This window comes from Cyprinodon variegatus, unplaced genomic scaffold (assembly GCF_000732505.1).
Source record: "Cyprinodon variegatus isolate N-32 unplaced genomic scaffold, C_variegatus-1.0 Scaffold533, whole genome shotgun sequence".
In the NCBI taxonomy this organism is placed as follows: Eukaryota; Metazoa; Chordata; class Actinopteri; order Cyprinodontiformes; family Cyprinodontidae; genus Cyprinodon; species Cyprinodon variegatus.
Window position 1 is genome coordinate 428,763 of NW_015150986.1, and position 22,356 is coordinate 451,118.

General features: G+C 38.6%; 1 protein-coding gene across 1 annotated transcript; it reads left to right on the forward strand.

The window, feature by feature from the left end:
* The first annotated feature begins 338 nt into the window (after positions 1-338).
* Positions 339-21,233, forward strand: LOC107095246 (signaling mucin MSB2-like). Its single transcript, XM_015391249.1, has 5 exons — positions 339-416; positions 10,794-10,906; positions 10,993-11,173; positions 13,962-14,007; positions 15,575-21,233. The coding sequence occupies exon 5, from the start codon at positions 15,899-15,901 to the stop codon at positions 20,573-20,575; it is 4,677 nt and encodes a 1,558-aa protein (XP_015246735.1). The 5' UTR covers positions 339-416; positions 10,794-10,906; positions 10,993-11,173; positions 13,962-14,007; positions 15,575-15,898; the 3' UTR covers positions 20,576-21,233.
* The last annotated feature ends 1,123 nt before the right edge of the window (positions 21,234-22,356 follow it).

The following is a 22,356-nucleotide window of genomic DNA, read 5'->3' on the forward strand; positions in this document are numbered from 1 at the left end:
TACATAGTTTTTTCAGTGCATTACTAAGGGGTGAGTTGGTGCTAAGAAAAGATCTGCAGGAGAAGGACTCTGGGAAGGACACTAGGAAGCCACCTTTTCCGGCTATCTGTCCCCGCAAGTGTCTCCCCTGCGCTCACCTGTCCCTCTCCACTAATGTTGAACTTTAACCTGACGCTGCGTTTAGTTGGCCTTCATATTTCTCAGTAAGTTCCCAGCGAATTCCGTTGTGCATTTTTAAGATTCTGTGCACTCCCAGTGAGAATGCTGAGGTCTTATTGAACCGGTTAAAATAGGATGTCAACAAGTGACGCAGCAGAGCAGGAGCTTAGAGTTGGAGGAGGAGGAGCAGGAGGAGGAGGAGAGGCTGCGAAGGCTCAGTGCGCCACAGCGGGATCTGCATGGACTACAGCTGCAAGGTAGCTGGAAACCACTTAAAACTCACTTTTACCAGATTCTGTGTTATAACTCTGTAATGCTTTGGCTTTTTATTCGTTTTTCACACGATCCTTAGCACTTCTTAAAGCTGCGCGGCTTTTAGTAGCGATTCTAGACGGCTTTGCGGTGATGGTAGACGAACGTAAGCGAATCCTGTTACGAAAACAGCGGATTTAAAACCTTACGGGATATCAGGTGGAAATATAAACTGTAATATAAAAAATTAAACTTTAACTGATTGAGTTTTTCCTTTAGATGAATTCGGCGTTAGAATATTTCTTCAAGCTTACTTCTTATAAGTTGTATATCATCTTGGATGTTGTCCAGAGGGTTTTTACGCAGAAACAATGATTCCTCGGGGAAAACAACGTGTAAATTTGGATAACAATTGCTTTGTATGTAAATTTCGCGTTTAGATGAAAGTCATTATTTCAATTCCATGTTTGTTTATTTTTATTTAATTTATTTTGTTGTCGTGCTGTGTTGTTTTCTTAGCGTTCTGGTCCATTTTAGATTAGGTATAGTTTCGTTTAGTGCTATTCTATGGAAGAGGATTAGGGCCACTGGAAAAATAAAAAAAACTTTAAAAAAAAGTTTTTTAATTTTATTTCAGTATTATTCTGAATTCTGATTATTCCAGAATTCTGACTGTAATCTCAGAATTCTGGCTTTAATCTCAGAATTCTCACTTTAATCTCAGAATTCTCACTTTTTTTCTCAGAATTCTAGCTTTATCAGAATTCATTCAGAATTTTGAGATTAAAGTCAGAATTCAGATTTTTTTTTTCTAATACTGAAATAAAATGTAAAAATCAGTTAACTTTTTTTTTTTTGTGGCCTTAACCCCTTGAACCCTACGGACCCACCGGCGGGTCCAGCTGCTACATGACCTCGTAATTTTACCAAACCCCCAGTATTGATAACATATTTGGCACAGTTTGGTGACATTTATGGATAAATGTGCCAAAATGGCCTCTCCGCCTAAGAAATTTCTCACTAATACCATTCTAAAATAAATATGATTCATCTGATTGAGTCCACATTTTGTATATTTTTACACAACATTTAGATTTGAAAGTCTGTACTACTTTTTTGTGCTATAAATAATATTTTGGTAGTGTTTTGCAATGTTTATTTCAAAGAAAATTTTGGCGAGGTTCAAAAAATGCAAAATATTTTGTATTTTGTCCCTAATATTTCAGGCAGGGTCAAAGCTACAATGGTGCTGACACCAGAAAACCATTCTATGACATCTTACCTTTACAGACGTACCAAAAGTTTCTTCTTAAATCTAATAGCTTTGAGGCTATAAGTGATTTACTTTTGTGTGTTTTTGTCAGGCAGAAATTTATTTATACCCCCTTAGGGTGTAAGAGGCTAATCCTCTTTCGTACTATTCTGTTATTATAGAATTTATTCAATAAATTCATGTTTCCTTTGTTCATAAACACTCGAAAATAACTGAAACTTTTGCTCCCTTCTGCAAGCGCACGCCAACATCCTAAAACTTTGCAATAATTTGATTTTTAATGAGTTACTTTGACTGCTACCGAGACGTTGATTTAAAAAAAAACTGACAGATTAGATACATTAATAACATCCCACACAGAGTTCATAGATATAATCTAAATAATCTAAATGTCTGATTTTTGTGATTGATGTGGACTTAATTTTTCTCTTCATGTTTATGTCATGACATATCGGATCATATATTCAGGTATTTATTTCTAGTTTTACTTTAACATTGACACTTTTAAGTAATCTTTTATCTATTTATTGAATTTTGGCACTTTAACATACCCATACTCCAGTGTGGCTGCATGCATCCATGCATCAGTTTGACTGGAAGCATGAAGCAGCAGCATCGGGTTGTGCTACTTCAGGGCATAGTTGTTCGCGCTTAACCTGACGAGCTGGTACATGTTCACCAAGCTCTGCACTTCAACAATCTATATATGCACAATTACTGTCTGTGCACGTTGAAGCTCAAATGTATCTTATTCTCCTCCTAACTCCGGCTAAGCCGACACATAATGTATACCAGCCTAAAGTCTGCAAAGCAAACAGTCTTTCTATACATCTAACTTGCAGGGAAGGTGTGGCAGCAGCAGAACAAGTCTCACTTTGTCCTGGTCCCCTTCTTTGTTGACACCTGTGCAAATGTATCACTAAACCATTAAGTGGAGACTCATTAGGCAGGATATTAAGCGGGATTTTAAGGAGTAAATCATTTGCAGGAGTTGAGCCACTGCATATGCTCGTGAGAGCCGAGCGCGCACACGCCCACACTTTAAGTTCAGGCCGAGTCCTCGCAGTTATGTAAGCCATAACTGGCAGCTTGCATACACACCCACAGAGAAGCTGACCTCATGGAGGAAAAAAGGAGGAAAACAGCAACATCTTTTAGGCACATAATGGTGCAGCCAAAATAAGCCTCTCAGTTACTCATCCGCTTACAGACCATCTCAACAAAGAGAGCTTCAGATGCTTGTCATGATAACTGGCTCTTTGCTTATCAGCTGTCAAACAACAGTGAAAGTTTGTTTTCCTCTGTTATAAACAGCAGGTTAAATGTCACTAATGGCTTTAGGTGTTTTCTTCTCTAGTGTCTGAAACCACAGGTTTGAGTCAAAATTAAGAAAATCCTTTAGTTTTTAAAAAAGCAACATTCTTCAAGGTCTCTATAAAAATTATAATAATTTAAGACATAAATGAAGACAGCAGCAATGTCTGTGCACTATGAAATAGAATAGAACAATGTTTTATTATTATTATTATTATTATTATTTATGTATCAATAAATAGTTAAATATGACACATAGCTGGTTTCCAAATTTTCTTGGGAAATTTGTGAATTTATTTTGGTTCTATTTTTTTAGCAAGGAATGAATTAAAAGTATTTTTTATTAAGAAGCTGTATTTCCAAACTTGATTAGATTTCTAAAAATGAAAAAAATCTGCATTTTTCCATTTCACTGTTTGAATCTTCATTATAGGATTTTAATGGTCAGTATTCAGGATTCTGAGTCATTTAGTGGAAAAGGCCTAATTGGATCTGGGTTTTTAAACAGTGGTTCTGTCTGATCTGGTGGTTGTTATGATGCCAAGTTGAAATTTAACAAATGAAGAGTTTATTGATTGCATCTTTAAAGAAAAGATCTCAACAATTTCTGTGTTCTATGCAGGACTAATAAAGAAACTCTCGTGGCAAACAGAGTGTTTAGCATGGAATTTTTTCAAGTAAAATGAGATCATAAAGATTTTTACAACACCTCCCCCATACAAAAAAATACAAAATGTATGGAAAACTGTGGAATTTGCAAACAAAAACTTGAGAAGTCCAAACAATACAGCTGTTATTTTTAAGAAAAACACTGACATGTTGCTCAATGATCAGTTTACAAATAGTCTTCCTGGTGAAATCCTGATCCGTGGTGCAGCAGGTGTTTCCAGGTCAAGATTCCTGATCTGAGACAGCTATGATCAGGAAAATGATCCTCATTCTGAAATAATTGAATTATAGAAAATATTAGTGTCTTTAATAACGTTTTTAAAATATATGTTTGAGGTTTTTAATTTATAATTGTCAAAAAAAGGAAAAAATAAATGACTTCCTGTTTCCTCGGGGCATCATTTTGACACATAGACCCATTCGTCTTCAAACTGTGAAAGGCAAGAGAACAGTAGGACACAGAAGATTTGTGTGAAAAAAGGACTCCAGCTATAAAGTTTCTCATCTAAATCTGTCGATGTGGGATTCTGATGCTGATAGAGATCAAAGCAGAATAAACCTTTAAGTGCCTCACATACAGAAAGAAAAACTTTAATCTCTCCCCATTAAACCACATCAGGTTTAGTCGCTGATGAAACAACAAACACATTTCTATACAGCCTCTGTTTGAGCTAATTATGCTGGTCTGGCCTTGACAGCCCACCACTGCTGGGACTTGGAACCCCCATTGGCCCATTTAGTCTCCACAGCAGTAAGAAAAGGTCAGAAAAATGGCATAATGGAGACCATTCACAAAGAATGGCTGATGAGCATCGGGGCCCTTTATCTCATCACCATTTCATCTGGGAGTCTCTAAACCTCCTGATACTTGTGCAGCTTTGATCTCACATGCACGCTTTAGGCACGTTTGTTGCACTGAGGTATCTTAATGCTCTGACGATGCAGGATTAATTAGAGAGACAAAGCAATTAAGCTCTCATGCCAGAGAAAGTGAACACACCCGTTGTGTGCTCATGTAGTTCCACCACCCAGAGGACCAATTAGGACAGAAACTGTCTCGCTTAAGGGGACTGTAGTCCCAGGACAGCGCTAATAATTACCTGCCCCGCCTTACATATTTGCAAGATGCCTGACAAGCAAACTTGGCAATCTTTAGTGACCTTTGAATTATTCGGGTGGAGTCATTCTCTTATAAAGGACACAGTACTGATTAATTTGTATCCACAATCCCGGAGTGATTTTTTTTTTCCCCATGGAGCCCCCCCTCAGGTTTACAAGCATTAGTATCTTTGCCACGTGACATTTCTTCAGATGCCTGAAGGAGAATAGATAGGGCTTAAAAAATGCACCAAAGGTGTGCTATCCAAGGCCCTCACCCTCCTTCCTCACTTCCCTGTCTGTTCCTTGCTCTTATGTCTTGTTCCAGCAGGCTTTAGTGCAGATTATTCTTGTTTGATGCCAGTAAGTCACCCCTGAGGGCAAGGGTGTGATTCTGCTTTGTTAGGAACATAGAAAATAAGGCACAGGTATACTTCATAATGCTGCATTTTAGGCATGTCTATTAATAAGAAGGGAGTGATAATGTCCTGATTCTAATGTTTGTTCAGGAGAGGTTGCAGAGAGTTGATGCACATGCAGAGGAGCGCTGACCTCTGCTGCACTGTCACTGCAGCGGCCAAGTTTGGCACAGCAGCTGCGGGTTGCAGCCGTTGTTACGCATTTGCAAATTTTCAGTGACTGTGTGAGTGGGCGACTCCGCTCGGATTTTGAGGGTGAAGGAGAAACAGTTTGGCTGTTACATAAGCTCTAATTGGTTTTACAGTTTCAGCGAGAAGTGTGGCTGTTTACCTTTGGCCTTATCTTCAGACTGGTCCCATCCTGCAGACATTATGACTGCAGAGACATGCGGAGCGTTAATGATTGATGAGAGAGTCGGGATTTTTTCTTCTGATTTTATTTTTTAGGCTCCGGTGATAAACCAACACAAATCAGATTACATTACATCAGTACAGGAAATATATTTTTATTTTATTTGGACATTTTACTTCTACAGTAAACAGGATAAAAAAGCAACAATTTCAGTTATCTTTCATCCTAAACGTATGGAAGTCATGTGGCCTTCCTGTTATCCAGCTTTCTAAAATCCAGCAATGTGTGTTTTAGGGCTGCAACTAACTATTTTGCAAAGTGATTAACCTGACAATTCTTTTTTTTTATTAATCAATTATAAATCGGATGGGAAAAGGTTTCTTAAAGATTTTGCACAGAAATTAAACAAAGTGAAGCTAAACCTTCCCCTGGAAAATTTTGAAATTTAGACTCTCTGAAATGCTATTTCTTGCATTTTGAATTTTTTTATATTGTACAAATACAGGAGAAAAACACGGTATACAATTTGTCGTTTTTTCAGTAAAGGCTGTACAATGTATGCCTGTACCAAATGCTAGCTAAAAGCCTGTTTTGGAACTCTATTCAACAGTTTTTGCGACTAGAAAATTAGTTGATGAATATTTCAATAACCAATTAATCTTGATTAATCGATTCATTGTTTTAGCCCTGCTGTGTTTATCCAGTTTGTTTTTCTAAATTGTACGGAAGCCCCAGAGCTCATCGGCGGTATAATTTTTCTCGTGCAACACTCCCAAAATTATTTTGCTGCCAACAGAAAACATGTTGCTATATAGTTTCTTGTCATATTATTAAAATATCCCCACATCATAGGATACTTTTCTTTCTTGGCTTATATTAAAGTATGTCTGCAGACAGGGTTTCTCAACTATTTTATTCGTAATGTTTGTGATAGTAGTTTGTTTTTTGTTTTTTTAGCCTTAACCAGCAGAACTAAACAAGCTGCTTTTTCACATATCTATGATTATCAGTTCTAATAATAATTGGACTTCTAAGGCTACGTTCACATCGCAGCCTGAAGTGACCCAAATCCAAATTTTTGGCCCATATGCCACCTAGATCTGATCTTTTCATGGCTGTCTGAACAACGCAGATCCGATTTTTTCTAATCCAACCAAGGCCACTTGGCTATGTGTTCCTGATTCCGATACGAATCTGATCTTTTAAAATGCAACCTATGTCTGAACGGCCAGGTCGCATTCATCCGATCTGAACGCAATTTATACACGACAAAGGTAACTATTATGCGTCTTGCTACGCAGAAGCGGCAAGAAAAACAACAACCATGGCAGATGATGATGCGGAGAGCAGTATTTATGTTTAACCATATTGAAAAGATTGAGTTTTTATGGTTGGAAAAGATCGCTAGATGCGCGCCGGCACTACCATCCATGTTTATTTCCATAAACACAGAGCACGCTGGCCTGTGACGTCATTGCGTCCTCTACTGCACATGTGGGACACTTGCGTTGTATGACTGCAGTTCACACAGGAGATCACATACAAGTCGCATATATTTGGAAATATGAATGGCAACGCAAAAAAAATCAGATTTCAGTAAAAAAAATCGGAATTGAGCATTAAGGCCTGTAGTGTGAACGTAGCCAAAGTGTCTTGTTGGGTGGGGGTTTGAGAGGACCCAAATGCAGAGACTGAAGCTGAAGGTGGTTACTTGCAGATTTAATAAACAAAAAGGGTAACAGAAGTAAATATCCAAAAAATAAATCCACAAATCAACAAAAAACTGAGAACCAGGAATACTCACAACAAGGGAGAAAAGAAATGATGACAAACCAGCAACAGTGACTGAGCAGAAGGTGTATATATGGGAGACAGAAACAAAGACCAGGCTAATCAGCCGATTGAGAGCAGGTGTGAACAGAGGGAAAACAAGAAACACCTACAAAAATAACTAGAATAACACAAAATAGAAATAAAACCAATAAAAACTCAAAGATAAAACTTAAACAGAACCAAGACCATGACGCAGAGGGACTTTTAGGTCTAACACCACATCTGCAGTCATTGTTTGTTATCTTCTGTATATTTTCCAGTTGTGTAGCAGCAGCTGTCTGCTTGTTTCCATCTTCATCACTGCAGCGGACTCAGAAACCATAACGTTTCCAAACCTTACCCTTTAATTATTGTGGAGGAGGTGCTTAAGCTTTGGTTTGTCTCCAGTGCTCCATCATTGTCTGGTCACTTGAATTCACATGTTGAATTTAAATCTTGTGCAGTTTAGTCGGGCTCATAAATCCTCTGCATGTGCAAAAGTTTAAAACACTGCATTTGTTCAGTGCATAATTGTACAAAACCGAAAGGTCCATACAAAAGGGTTTCAAAACAAATTATATACCTGTTATTATTATTATTATTAATAATAATAAAGTTTACCTTCCATTTGGGATTAATAATGTATTTTTAAAATTTGCATTTACTTTAATTAGACGGACCTATTACTGAGAGCAAATATTCTGATCCAGTACTTTAGATTAGAAGTAATTAAGAGCTACTGTGAAACATGAAGGATGTGTTTTAAAAACAAATACATGTAAGCTTCCATTTTACTTTTTGAATTGTGTTGTACATTGTTTTGATTAGCTTGGATTATTGTGCAGAACAAACAAAGCCTTATTTTTCAAACCTATTCCCACAGGATGTGATTAAGCATCCTGACGCGGCCACAGCCTCTCAAGAGTTTAACTAAATATATAAAAAGTTGCATAATTATTTATGGTTTTAGAACAACCCAGGCAAACGTGGCGACACATACAGACGTGGACTCAGTGAAAGAAACGCTACACGGGACGTTTGCTCATTTCTGCATTCATATGAGAGAAACTCATATGAAACTAGAGAAACTTAGTTTTCAAAAAACTTATACTAGGTGAGAAAGACTCCAGGCCTGCTTGAACTGTTTTTGGGTTGATTTAACTGACTGTGTTTGTTTACAATTCTTGTCTGATAACATAATTGATTATTGATAATTCTATTTAGACATGCACCGGTCAGGGTTTTGTGAGACAGTCACCAATCATAGCATCAAATCCATAAATTCTTCAGCTGCTCTCTTATTTACATTCACATTGTATTATTAGGTATCAAAATTATATCATGAATTGACCATTGTTTTAGTGAACGACACAGCAAAAGCAAGCATTTTTTAATTAAAATGGAAGCTAGAAAAGATAATGTTGACAAAGGATGATGCGGGAATGCTCTTTAGAGGTTTTTAGGTTGTTCTTAAAAAAGCAGTTTGAATTTATTACTAGAAGGACTGTTTCGTGGTCCTACATCAATCAGAGACATTGAACAGCAGCATCCTTCTCTCACTGCTCTGCCGCTCTGTCTGCCTCAAACACTCCCCGCTGTCATTTTCACCCTCTAGAAGCTAGCCTCTTGCTGCTCACTCACCCTGGCATGCTTCTCCAAATTAATCCTGTCCTATTCTCTGGCAACAGAAATAAATTACTCAATAATACAATGCTTAAAATTGGTGCTCCTCATAAGGACCAGCTGGTTGCTGGTCGTGGCCGATCACAGGGAAAATCGTCCGATTGACCGATGCTCAAGTTTAATTCTAGTTGCATATTTTTTACATTTGCTTTTATTTTAACTTATTTGTTTCAATAAAACTCCTTCAGATGGAAACACAATTATACAATTCAGCCAATTCTCTTTTCATTTCGCTTCAATTTAAGACACAGTGGTACACAGGGTGCTTGTCACAACGACTTATTACATATGCAAAAGGAGAGACTCTTTCATTTGGTTTTATTACTTCTTTTCAACACATTCTTGACACATTTGACTGAATTGTGGAAATGATAAGATCGACTTTTATTTCCAGCTGGATAGAGGATTACATTTCTGGGTTATATGTTTACAATGAACCCAAAACAAAAAATACTTTTACATACATTATTAGTATTGCAACATTTACCATCTTTGTCGCATTTTGCAGGTTTTGCTAATATTGTGCAGTTGATGGTCATGTTGATAAAGGAACACTTTATTGATCCCACTTCTGGGAAATTCACATTACAGTAAGACAAAATGGACATAAAAAGCCATGAAGACAGTAAAAGTGTCACAATATAAACAATCGATACTGATTTAAAATCTCATATAAAACAGATAAAGGCAATTAGAGTTGGGTATTATTTTTTTTCGAGGCATGTTAGAGAACATTAACACTCTTCTCTGTTTTTTCCCCATCTGTTGAACCAGTGTACCCTTTCTTTCATCATCTTAAATATCAAATTAGCAGCATATCTTGTTTTTATTGCTTGTTTATACCAGATTATTGCTGATTTTATCTACCCTTGAAATTCCATTGCTTATTAATGGCATTATTGCTGTGTAAGCTTTTAAGTAGCCGATAAAACTTTAGACTCAGTGTGGACTACATCTAGAGGTAGATATTTTATGCATTTATCTTACAAAAAAAAAAAATGGAAACAGTTTCTAAGAATATATAATTTTTAATAAAACTATACAAAGATGTTCTTTATACAGAAGCATGAGGTGGCTTCACACCAGGAATGTCACATTTGTAAACCATCTCCTGTAGATGTCTCTAAAATGATGAGGCAGACCATAGTGCAGGAATTTGCTCCTACTTCCTCAATGGACTTTGCTTCACAATAAATTCAGGGCTGAGGTTATCTTTATTGCATATATTTGTCTTTTTATTCCACACTTTTACCTTCCGATTAACTTTCCATTTGTAGAGGCAGTCAGCTTCTTGCTTTGCCCTCCTGTAGAGGTGGGACACTTTGCGTCTCTTAAACAACCTGTTGGCAGCTTTTCCTGCTTATGACAGCAGAGGCTTTAACACCGTAACATGTTTTTATTTATTTCAAATCTGCGTTAAGGAAAATAGATTAACTAGTTAATTATTTCATGATGAACCTGTAGTGTAGCTTTATTTAAAATAAGAAATGAAGGAAAAAAAATCCACTTTCTGTTAAACGATCATCATGTTTATTATTTATGTAGCCTTCAAGGCTGCTAGATTCCTTCAGCACTGAGCGTGAACAATGTTCCAAGGAAAATAATCAGGCAAAACCAGTTGGTGGATCAGATAAACTAGAGGTAGAAAAACCACATCTAACTGAAAGGAACCTGCGGAGGCTTTTAATCTTTGCTTTGGAAAATCCTCAGTAATAATAGAGCACTCTGATTAATGTTTTGTTTTCTCTTTATATCTCATTAGTGAACACCGGGATAAAACCTTTGTGGGCCGATTCAGTCAAGAGAACCAGAATTGCAGTGAAACATCAGCTGATCAGCACCCAGCAGCATTCAGTCAGGAAGAGCTTGACGAAGGTAATGTTTGGATCTGACACACAATGCTATGAAAAGACAAAAAAACATGAGCTGGACTTCACCGTTCAACTCTAAATCTTTTGCAGTACTGACGCTAGCAGCTGACAGCCTCAGGAAGGACAAGGCTCATTATTATTGGGGTCATTCTGTGGTCCAGATTGAAAGCTCTGCTGATTCCATCTTCGTCACCAGCGTCTTTCTTAGACTCTCCGGACCAAAACAGAGACCGGAGAAGACTTTAGAGCCATCAGTGGGTCAACATCCCAGGTATGGAATGTTTTGTTTTACAATATCTGCCAATAAAGGTTCATTGAGCCATTTAAATCACATGTTTTCTATCATTTAGTCAAACAGTAACTTTAAACCTTGTTTTCTCCCCCTAATCTGCGATGAATTACCTGCTGCCAGTGAGAACCTGGAAGGTCACTGAGAGTCTTAAAAGTTAATACTAATCACTGGAGTGGGCTTTTTTGTTAGTAGGATTTTCAAAAATATGCTAAAACTCTTAAAGTCGTAGGGAAATCATATTTACATTTCAAATCATTCTGGCTTAAACATGTATATAAATGTACTCTTTATCAGACCATATTGTCCCAAAAGTTTAAAAAATTTCTATTTAAAAAAATTCTCACTTAAAATCAGTTTTTTTCCCCTTATTTTATTCAGGCCATTTAATTATACGTCAGCTTGTACACCTAAATTCAACCAATCATATATCAACGGTCATCTGTCAATCAAATTTTTTCAGTCATAGCATTTTATTCACATGTCGCCGCTAATATATGCAACGACTGAAATAATAAAAAACAATCATTTACTTTCCCATTGAGTTTACGTCCCAGTGTTCATGGGGATGGAAGTCTGTGAACTGGCAGCGTTGCGAGGCAAGGGCTCAAACATGTACGGCTGTAAGCCTTCTACACCAAACCAAGCTTCTGCCGCCCTGGCTTCCTCTTCCACAACAACTTTGTTCCCGCTTTCCTCCTCTTAATAAAAAATGTTTGACGGAGGAGACTCGTCCACGACCTCCGACACAAAACTCTCCTCCTCTTGCCTGTTTCCGCTGTCCGTAGCGTTCCTTGACAGTGTCGTTGCTAAGTGCTACTTGGTGTTAATTTAATTTCCCATTGGGAACCTACTAGCATTAAGTTGCTAACTGGTTAGCAAGATGGTTCAAAGACACCGGCCACTACCAAACTTGCTTGCCAACCTTTCACCACAACAATCCCGCACCCTTGATAAACCACCAATCACATTCACTTTATTAACTCGTGTAAAATCGGGCACCACTTGGGAGAATTCGGTAATGCAACAGTTGGAAGAGCCGCTTCCCTACCACTTTAAAGCTGTCATATGTGGACGCACTGTATATACTGTATATATCCCATGCACCTTTTTATTCTTTTGGCACCTTCTTCTTCTCTTTTTGACAATTTGAGCTGATGTGAGGAGTACGTTTTTCCACTGTGAGATCATTAAAGTCAATCAATAAATCAAGTTTGAGGCATCTTTCTGGAAATCCAACTCTACATTCTTAGATTTCATTTGTCAAATAGCTCAGATCCCTAAGCTGTATTCCACTGAAAGATACTCCTTGATGATGCCGTGGACTCTCTACACACTTTCATTTTTCAGATGCATGACTATAAATCATACTAGTCATAGTTTTTTTTGTGTGTTGGCTGTTTTGCCAATATAGCTGATAGTTCAACAACTTTGCTTTTACAAGCAGACCATTATAACTGTTGCCATAAGGTTCCACTTGATACTTATATATGAACTTTACTGAACATTATTTAGTGAGTAAAACCGTGTACTACAGAGATGGAAAGGGAGGAAAGAGTGCATAAAAAGAGACAACAGGTATACACCAACTCTTAGAAGTCTGCTCCACATAGGTATGAGATGAGAGGGAAAGAAAACAGGGAACTTAACAATAGCAAAAAAATAGACATAGTAAACAACAAGAAAAGCTCAGAGAGCAGCTGGAGTCCCTTAGATATCTATGTGTGTTGAAGGCAAAACCTATGGTGATAAATCAATATTATTCAGGGTGGTATACTTCTGTTGCTGCAGCTTGGTATTTAGTATTATTAAGTATCCGTCAACACATGGAAACAAACTCTTGTGGTATGTATGCATGGGCTTACTCGTGTATAAATGATTTACAAAGCTTTTTCAAAGGGAAAGTATTCTTAATAGCAGGTGTGGGCGGCCCCAGACTCACACTACAGTGCCCTGGATAGAAGAAGAGGCGACACAAGCCCCAAAAATCCAAAGGTCCCCCAGATCACTGAGACACAAGGAGGACAGGCATAGGGACAAAATTTTATTTAAAACGCATCATATGTGGAGCTCTGTACATTTGCTCGTCACAGTGTGAGGAGAGTGTTGTAGTCAAGACCAAGAAGTACTGAGACCAAGACAAGGCTAAAACCCTATATGGTCTTGGTCTTGTCTCTGCACTCCTTGGTCTCAGTTGGTGTGGTCTTGACTACGAAACTAGGAGGTAAATATAACTGCAATTAGCTTTTCAGCTGAGCTACTGTGTTCTACCTTCACTTTTACCCTCTTCTCTTTTTTGTCTTCTGTCCACCCTAAATCACATTAGACTGCTATTCCCTTATATAGACATCTCTAATACAGGGTGTGTGTGTGTTATTGTTGTTATACTTGTGTCCCGCCTTATATTAAAAGCTTTGAAAGTGCTCGGCTGAGTGTGCATTCTGTACAAAGCCGGAGTTCATCTGACTCTGGGAAAGCTGTTTAGAGTAGAACGAACGAGGCGAGGAATGCCGGCGATCCTGTTGATCAACATTTTCTTCAAAATTGTTGGACATGTTATGCCTCTAATGTTGTGGTTAAAAACATTACAGTAGACAAGGGAACCGCTGGGTGTGTCTAGCAGCATTTAATTATTGTTGTAACAGTTGTGCAAATTTGCTTGCTCTTGTTAAGAAAAACAAATAAAATACTTTTTTTCTCTCTTTTTTTTAATAATTAGATAGATTAAGCATTTAATCAATTATTTCTTCTGTGTCTTTCTGGTTTTCAGTTTGTTTGACCCACAGCCAGCTGAGAACAAGCACAGCACCTTGCAGGTAAAGTATCTTTCATCACAACCAATTACAGATTATATTTCCACATTATTCATAATGTTCCCACTCTAATCATGGAGTGACTTCAATGCTTTCGGTTCTTTAAAATCAGGTGACTGTGCGCTTTGTTGGGATCTTTGAGTGACACTTAAAAACATTTTAGATTGATGATTATTTTAACAGTTAGAAGAGAGACAGGGTGTGTTTGTGCTTTCTTGTCTTTGGAACTCTCTCATGCCTTTCACAATAACCTGTTTGTCTGAGCTTCAAACTCTTAAATAGCGATCTCATGGGAACAAAACTTTAGAAAACCTCCTGCTCATGTCAGCGTGATATTTAAAATTCTGATAGCATGTTTCCTGCTGTAAAAGCCTGAGAGATTTCTCTATTACTGTTTAGGAATTTGCATTGGTAAGATAAGATAAGAGTAAGTTGACTTATGAAAACAACTAGTCCGTTCTGAAACATTGATCTATCATAACTGTAGTTAAATATAAACTACCTTGCAAAAGTGTCATATCACGGAAATATTTTTAACATGTCACATTACAACCACAAACTTTATTGTATTTTATGAAACAGACCTATGTAAAGTGGCACATAACTTAAGAGTTAAAGAAAAACGTTACACATCTTAAAGACATTTTCACCAATAAAAAAAATCCTAATTACTTCATCTTACATCCTCATTTATATTCTGATATCCATAAATACACTCCAAAAAAATAATCTGCCTTCATAAGTCACCTTTAGCAAACATTCGTCAACAAAAAGAAGAGTGGAGAACTGAAAAAAATCACATAACAGAGATGTTTAACACTGGATATGTTATTTATTATATTGGATATTGTCACGTAACTCTGGGGCAAAACAAAATTAAACATTAAACATACATAGCAAACTATGTAATGCTGAAACTAACCCTGTATCTCAATCTGCTCACAAATAGGCGTAATGGTGGGAGCATCATGCTATGAAAAATGGGGAGTTAATTTGATGAAGGTTGTCTTTTCTATAAATTACAAAACTTGAAAAGTCCTTTTAAGGGGTTGCATAAGACTTGAAATTGGTGCATGGAAATCATCCAGTTGTACAGGGGTTCCAAGCATACAGCCAGAGCTAAAAGAGAATTAATTGATTCAAAGCATGATGATGTTATATAAGGAAATGGTTAAAGACCAGATCTAAATCTTGTTGAAAATCTTTGACAAGACTCGAATATGTATTCTTTTTTACAGATGTTCTGCATTCATTCTGGTTGGGCTTTGGTTACTCTGCAAAGAAAAAGGTCTTATTAGATTAAAATATTTAGATCTTGAAAGCTGGTTTATTATTAGGCCTGTAAAGTACTGACTTAACTTGCTGAATGCAAAAGCTTGCTAAACGGTCTAGCATCTTAGCTTTATAATAAAATTAATGGTTGTAATGTGGCAAAAATGTGAAAAGTTTAAGGAGTGTTTATGCTCCTCATTGCGTTTAACAAGGGAAACTACACAGTATATCATTTGTAAAAAGAAACATATTGCAGCTATATTCAGGCAATGGCAATAATTTTTCTGTATCTTGACAGGTTAATGGGAAATCCTCATCCTCCCCTATAGAAGAAACCAGCTTGTGTCCATCTTCGGAGACTGTCCCATTATCCCCCAAGAAGCCAGAAGAACTCAGAGCTTTTAACCATGATCTAGGACTTACCAGGAACCCAAGCAGAACTCACATTCTTTCTAAAGACATCACTGAAGCATGTGAACACAATGGATTGTGTAGACCTCTATGTGAGACACACCCAAAACATTGCCTTGGATCTTTAACTGGAACTAGAACAGACATAAAGCACGAGACAAACCTTAAAAACTATTCTCCTTTTGGGAACCTTTCTGATGAACCTGTACCCATGTTGTCTTCCACCATGGTGACAGTTCTGGCTCCTCAGTGGAGTAGCCGTCTAAGACGGACCAAAAGGTTTGATGGATCTGGATATTCAGAAGCTCAGGTGGATTTGCAAGAAGCAGCAAATACTTTACCAAATCAACAACAAAGTGTCCAGGGGCATGTGGACCAACATGGTATAAAGAATGTACTGACACATGGGTCCAACATTCCAAGGAGAGTCCCATTTCTTAGCTCCAGGAGTTATACAGTTGGCTGGTCAAGTAAAAGTGATCCTTCAAGCTTGGATTTTACTACTAGAAAGGACATTATTCAGACTGTTTCTTTGGATTCGGGTGCTTTAAGCCCTTCAGCATTTTCTGCAATGCCCTCGTCCCCCCTCTCTCTTAACTTGAATGAAACGAGGAACCCCCAAGAACGACAATCTTCTCTTAGCTCAAAACCAACAACTAGCACTGTTCTTCTGTCTTCTAGAAGAATCAATCTCAATGAAACAAATTCATGTCAAGCTCCTGTTGTCCCTGAGGTAAAGCCCACCTCTCTGAGCAGTTCTCACAATAGCAATGGACAGGATAGATCAAAGACTCTCCTCTCTCCCTCAACTCTTTCTGGCAGGACAATTAGAACTGGGCCAGTTGTCAATCCAGTAGGTTCAAGTCACAGAGAGAATAAGTTTTTATTTCTAACTTCACCAACAAACAGAAGTATGAAAGAGAATCCCTTTACCCAACAGTCTCAGCCAGTACACATGACCCAGACTAGTTTAAGATCTTCTGAAGCTGCAGCACCGGGTAAAAGTCACCTAGAGAGGCACCAGGATTTTGAAAATGCAAATATTGCAAACTCCCTCCAAAAGAACCCAATTTCTACAACCAGATACTTTAATTATGATCACTCTGCACCTTTAAAAACATACACTCCTCCTAGGCGAACAGACATGAAATCAACTCACTGGTGGAAACAAGTTTCTCAGGAAAGCAGTTCTCCCCTCAGTGTGAAAAACAACATAGGCAACAAAAAAGACAACCTAAACACAAACTATCTAAGTGCTACAGACAACAAAAGGCTGGCTAGTTATACACAGAATAACAGCGATAACAAAAACACACAAGAATTAGTTTGCAAAGTTAACACGAATCTCTCTTTGAAGACGCAATCAACTGAATCAGAGCAGGCTGCCACCCAACAGTATGGCTTAAATGTAGACAAAAGGGAACCACAAAAGCCTCAGAGTATGCCTGACTGTTGGTTGCCTTCTAAACTTAGCACAGTTCCAGCACAAACGAAACTAAGGCACACCAATGCTCCAGACAAGAATGATGAAAGAAATACTTTGTTTATAGCACATGAACCTGCCATGACCTCCAATCCACCTGCAGACAGCTTTGGTAAATACAATGGTTCCCCACCCAAAACCACACTTGCTAGTACATCTCAAAGCAAAACAAAACTCCCTCATTATCATGAGTATACCAGCATTTCCAGAAGTCAGCCTTCTCTTCCTCAAACAACATCTGAACACTCCTCCGTCTTAAACACAAAAAACACATCTTCTTTCCAGTCTGGTCAGTTTTCATCTAACACCAATATTTACTCCTCTGCAGGACAGACATCTGTATTTACCAGTAAATCTAATGTCTCACCTCTTGGCTTTAAAAGAGGTTACGTCTTCCTTCCTAAACCTTTCTTCTCTAAACCTGTGACCAGCCTTAGTCCAACTGACAACACAAACAAAATGAGAGCCAGCTCCATATCCGCCAGTCCAACCATATCTTCTGCTACCCCCCAGCATAGTCCGTCCACCCTAAGCCCTCCTGTCCCTTCCACCATTACATCTCCTGTTTCTATCACTGCTTCCTCAGTTCTAACTCCCCCTACAACCCCTGTAAATCCTAGCCCCACCTCAGAAACTTCTCCACCCAAGTTAAAAGGCATAGTTTACAACAGTTTAGAAAGAGATCCCAAAAAGAAAGGTAAAAGAGAGAGGCGGGTTACATGGCAGGACTCAGTAGATGTAAAGTGTTCAGAGTCAGTCAATGTGGACAAGCCAGATCCTGTCCAGGTCCAATCAAACTCTCCAGCCCCCACAAAGCTCTCCCAAGGATCCCCTATCTTCTCATATCTACAGTCAGGTATTGCAGAAGGGGGTGGATCTCCTGTTTATGCCTCTGACCGAGGGAGTTTAAAAACAGAAATGGGAAAAGGTGGGAAATTTCGCTCCTTCTCAACTGATTGTGTTGAGGTAGAGACCAGTGAGCATGACAAAAGCAAGCATAAAGTTGGTGATACTATGATTTCTGACCAAGGAAAAAAGGGCCCAATTACAACCAAACAGGAGCCTACGCTATCAGTAGAGTCTGGTGTAGTTCAGCGTCGTTACTCTTCTCCCCTTTCCCTACCTTCTGACTTTCTAAGTGGTTATAGACATCGCTATAGCACCCCACCTTACTCTTCGCTCAAGTCTACTAGGCAGACACAAGGAGAGTTAAAGACCTCACCACAGATGTTTGTTGTTTCCCAATCATCTCCACAGCCTTCATCAAATGCTGAGTTGTGTGCTTCCTCATGCAAACCTCATTTGTCAACCGTCCAGACATTTTCTATGCCCCTCCAAATTGAAAGCCCCAAGCAAGAGAATTTAATAGCCAATGTTTCAGACACTGATGGGGTCAAAATTAATAACTCTCAGAACCACACCCAGGAACAACCAAATAACCAAATACACCTTCTTGATAACAGGTTTCATGTAAGCTCACAGTCTCATGAGGATGATGGGGAACACAGCTTTTCTTCAACGTATGTAACTGAAACACTAGTTTATGGAATTAAACCTAAAGCAGATACAGCTACAGAAACACCAAGGAACACCGCACCTACATCTTCTCAACATAACACAAACACTTTGGTTTCTGTGAATACAGAATTTGATCAACAGTCTCACTCAATGCAGAGTACGGAAAGAGTTGAACAGTCGTGCATGCTCACTGATAATAGCTGCAGTGAAAGTAGATCAACAAAGAGTGAACCTAGTCTTGATGAAACCAATAACACAACCACAAAGGGGAGTGTGCAGGCTAAAAATAGGTTTTATTCAGTTGAGATCAATAATGAGCAGACTCCTATGAAAAGCCGATTTAGCTTAAAGAGAAGCGTCAGCTCACCAAGCTCTAGTTTAGCAAAGACGGACTCGGAGCGGGTAAAAAATTACAACAAAGTGGACCAGATGATCAATAAACTGAAACAAAAATTCAACCCGAGACGGGCTGAGGATGAATTGCCCTTCCCATGGAAATGGAAGCGAAATTCCCTAACACCTTCTGTCAGTGGATCAAGCGACATTAGTGATGTCAGCACAGACAGTGCCAAAACCCTGGAGGACCAGACACAGGAGAAAGAGACGTTGCTAAAACATAAACCTGTCAAAATGGTGGATACTAAAAGAAAGACTGACAACAGATACACTCTTGTGCAAGCACTATCAGTTGGAGAAACAAAGGCAGGAAAAGATTTGTCTACTTGTTCAGAAAGTGTTGTTCAAGAAAAAAAAAGGGATGATCCAAGTTCTTGTGCTACACCTCAAACTAAAATGCATTTGACAGTCCATGGACCAGATGAACAGTCGGACGCAGCATTGGACAACAGGGCACAGCAAACTTCTACAAGCCAGTTGCTGTCCTTTTCGAATGATAGTATTGATGGGAGCCACAGTCCTAATACTATTTATCCAAATCAGTGCAAGAAGTCTACACCCAGCCCTAGGAGTCCCTTCTCTCCATTTTCTTCTCTCTCTCCTGTTTCCCCATTATCCACTGCAGAAGTGTTTGATGATAATGTGTTTTATAGCCCAAAGCCTCCTCGCCGCGGGGAACCCTCATCTCCATTTCAGCCTGGAGAAGGAATCCGGTTAGGAAGTTCAAGAAGGAGCCGGGCATCTACTGGTCCACCAACTCCGAGTCCAGGAAAGGATAAAGAACCTGTCACATCTTCTTATGCAGATTTAAAGTATGGCATTGAACCAGGGAGAACATTTTCTGTAAGCTCTGTCCTGTCCAGTCGACCTGCGCGGCCCGGACGGATTTCTACTGGAACCAGGTTCATGAGCGTGGGTGATCTTTCCCAGCGAGCTTTGTCTTATGCCAGTAATGGCAGGGAGTTATGTCAGGATACGACCACTCCATATGAGGAGGGACCATTTCATTCCCAGCCTAATTGTGAACCTCACATGTCATATTCCGCTTATGATGCTGGAAAGTTGCGATCCAGATCCCTTCCTCGATCTTTGACTCAGTGCTTGGCAAAGTGGAGCTCAGGAGTGCCCCCTTCTCAGTCTAGCACGGGTAATCCCTCAAAGCCAGGTCTTGCTCGCAGCCCCAGCATGAACATCTGTCACTTTTCATGGGATACAGAAGGTCCACCAACCCCTCCTCCAACCCCTCCCCTCTCACCAGTAACCAGACGCATGTCCAAAGCTCCCAGTCTTCCGTCCCCCGTCTTTACCAGCTCACCTGACGCAGTGCACCAAGCAAACAGCCAGTCGTCCAGAGCGCTTCGACCCTCCAGGAGCTATGTATCCAGCCTCGACACTTTCGATGAATCCTCAGACAGCAGCTCTGACACAACAACAGATGATGAATATTACATAGACTCAGATGGAGATGACGAAAAGGAGACAGAACTGTAAGAAAAACCAAGAAAGGAAGATTTAAAGAAACATTAAACTAATTGAAAAAGACTGGCAATTTTTTTCATTTACTTCTTTTTAAGTTGACTTGTTTTTCTCCTGCTGGGAAAGCTGCATGGTCTTAAAATGTGTGTGTGCGTAGCCATGACAGGAAGGGTTATTACTGCATTACAAAGCAAATATGATAGGCATAGTTTTAGGTACAATGTACAGTATATTGTATTTGATCAAAGCTCAGTAAACTCTAAATGCCAAAAGGTGATTGATTTTAACATTAAAGTGTTGTGGCATGGTTGAGGTGTCCAGTACTTCTAAGTATAAATGTGTTGTTGTTGTTGTTGTTTTCAAAAGAACAAAGCACTCAGTAAATTTAAGGTTATGGCACATGCTCTGTCTTCAGCTTTGTATTTCATCCTGCAAGGTGACAGTAAGTGTAAAGTTTAAGTGCACTAGATGCTGTTATGTGAGGTTTCATGATCTTGATTGTATTTTGTAATAGAAGGGAGAACTGTATTTTCTTAAGTATTTGAAATGTTTGTAAATATAAGAATTGTACACTGGAATGGAACTCATTAATATTTTCCGGCTAACATTCTGCTTTTATTTGCACAATGACAATCCCAAATCTTAATATATCTGTTTTATAAATAAATCAGACTTTTCTAACAAAGCTTTTTGGGCTTGCGGCGTTATTTATGTTTGGGTGTGTATGATTTTGTTCAGTTTAGAGTCAATAAAATTTAGGTGATTGTAAAGATTAAGAAAAATAATGCCTAAGGCATGATTCCTGTTTGTGGATTTCCCCCTAACCAGATGAATGATTGAGTTTCTAGGTGCCACCTACTTTTAAAACTGTGCTGTCGATGAAACAACCTCCCAACATACAGCTGGTTTCTTCCCATCGCTGCTCGTTGTGGCAACCAGTACACTGCTGTTGTCATGGTTAGATAAATGATCCTTTGACCTGCATGGTTAATCAAAACTCCACTTTTGGTGGTGCTGTACTTTGTGCCTTAACTTTCCAAGATGCTTTGACACCAAGGCAACACATTCTTGCTCAGATTATAAAGTCATGACATCATCTGGGAAGGGCATTGCTGTTTTACAGCATATGTCATAGTCCTGAATGAACTGCCTTCACATCTGCTTTTCCATTGTGCAAAGCAGTCTGATTTTTAAAATATAAATATATATATATATATATATATATATATGTATTTAGTTTATTAAGCCAGTTTCAGTTCAGTTCAGTAGCTTTTATTTGTCCCAGTATGGGCAATTTTTGTGCAGTAGTATTACACCTCTCACACACACGTTCACATTTCACAAATCACAAATAAAAAAAATAAAAGACATAAAATATTTAAAAAATATAAAAGTTAGCTGGATAAAATAGATAAAAGAATATGTGCAGTGCAGGGGATAAATGAGAGCATAAGCCTATATGCATCCAACATATGGCTATCTGCTTTTCCTAGTAGAGTTCAGCAGCTGAACAGCAGAGGGAATAAAGGAGTGTTTGTATCTATTGGTCCGAGCTGGTGGATATTTAAAACGGGAACCAGAGGGTAGAAACTGGAATTCCTTATGTAGGGGATAGGTATAATTATCCAAGATGGACTCAGCCTTCCTAATTACCTGATCTTCATACATTTCAGTCATGTTTTTCTGCTGAACACCCATGATTTTACTGCACACCTTAATAATCTTAGATATGGCATTTTTGTTCTTTACATTAAGAAGAGCGTACCAGCAGATGGCAGAGAAGGTAAGTATGGACT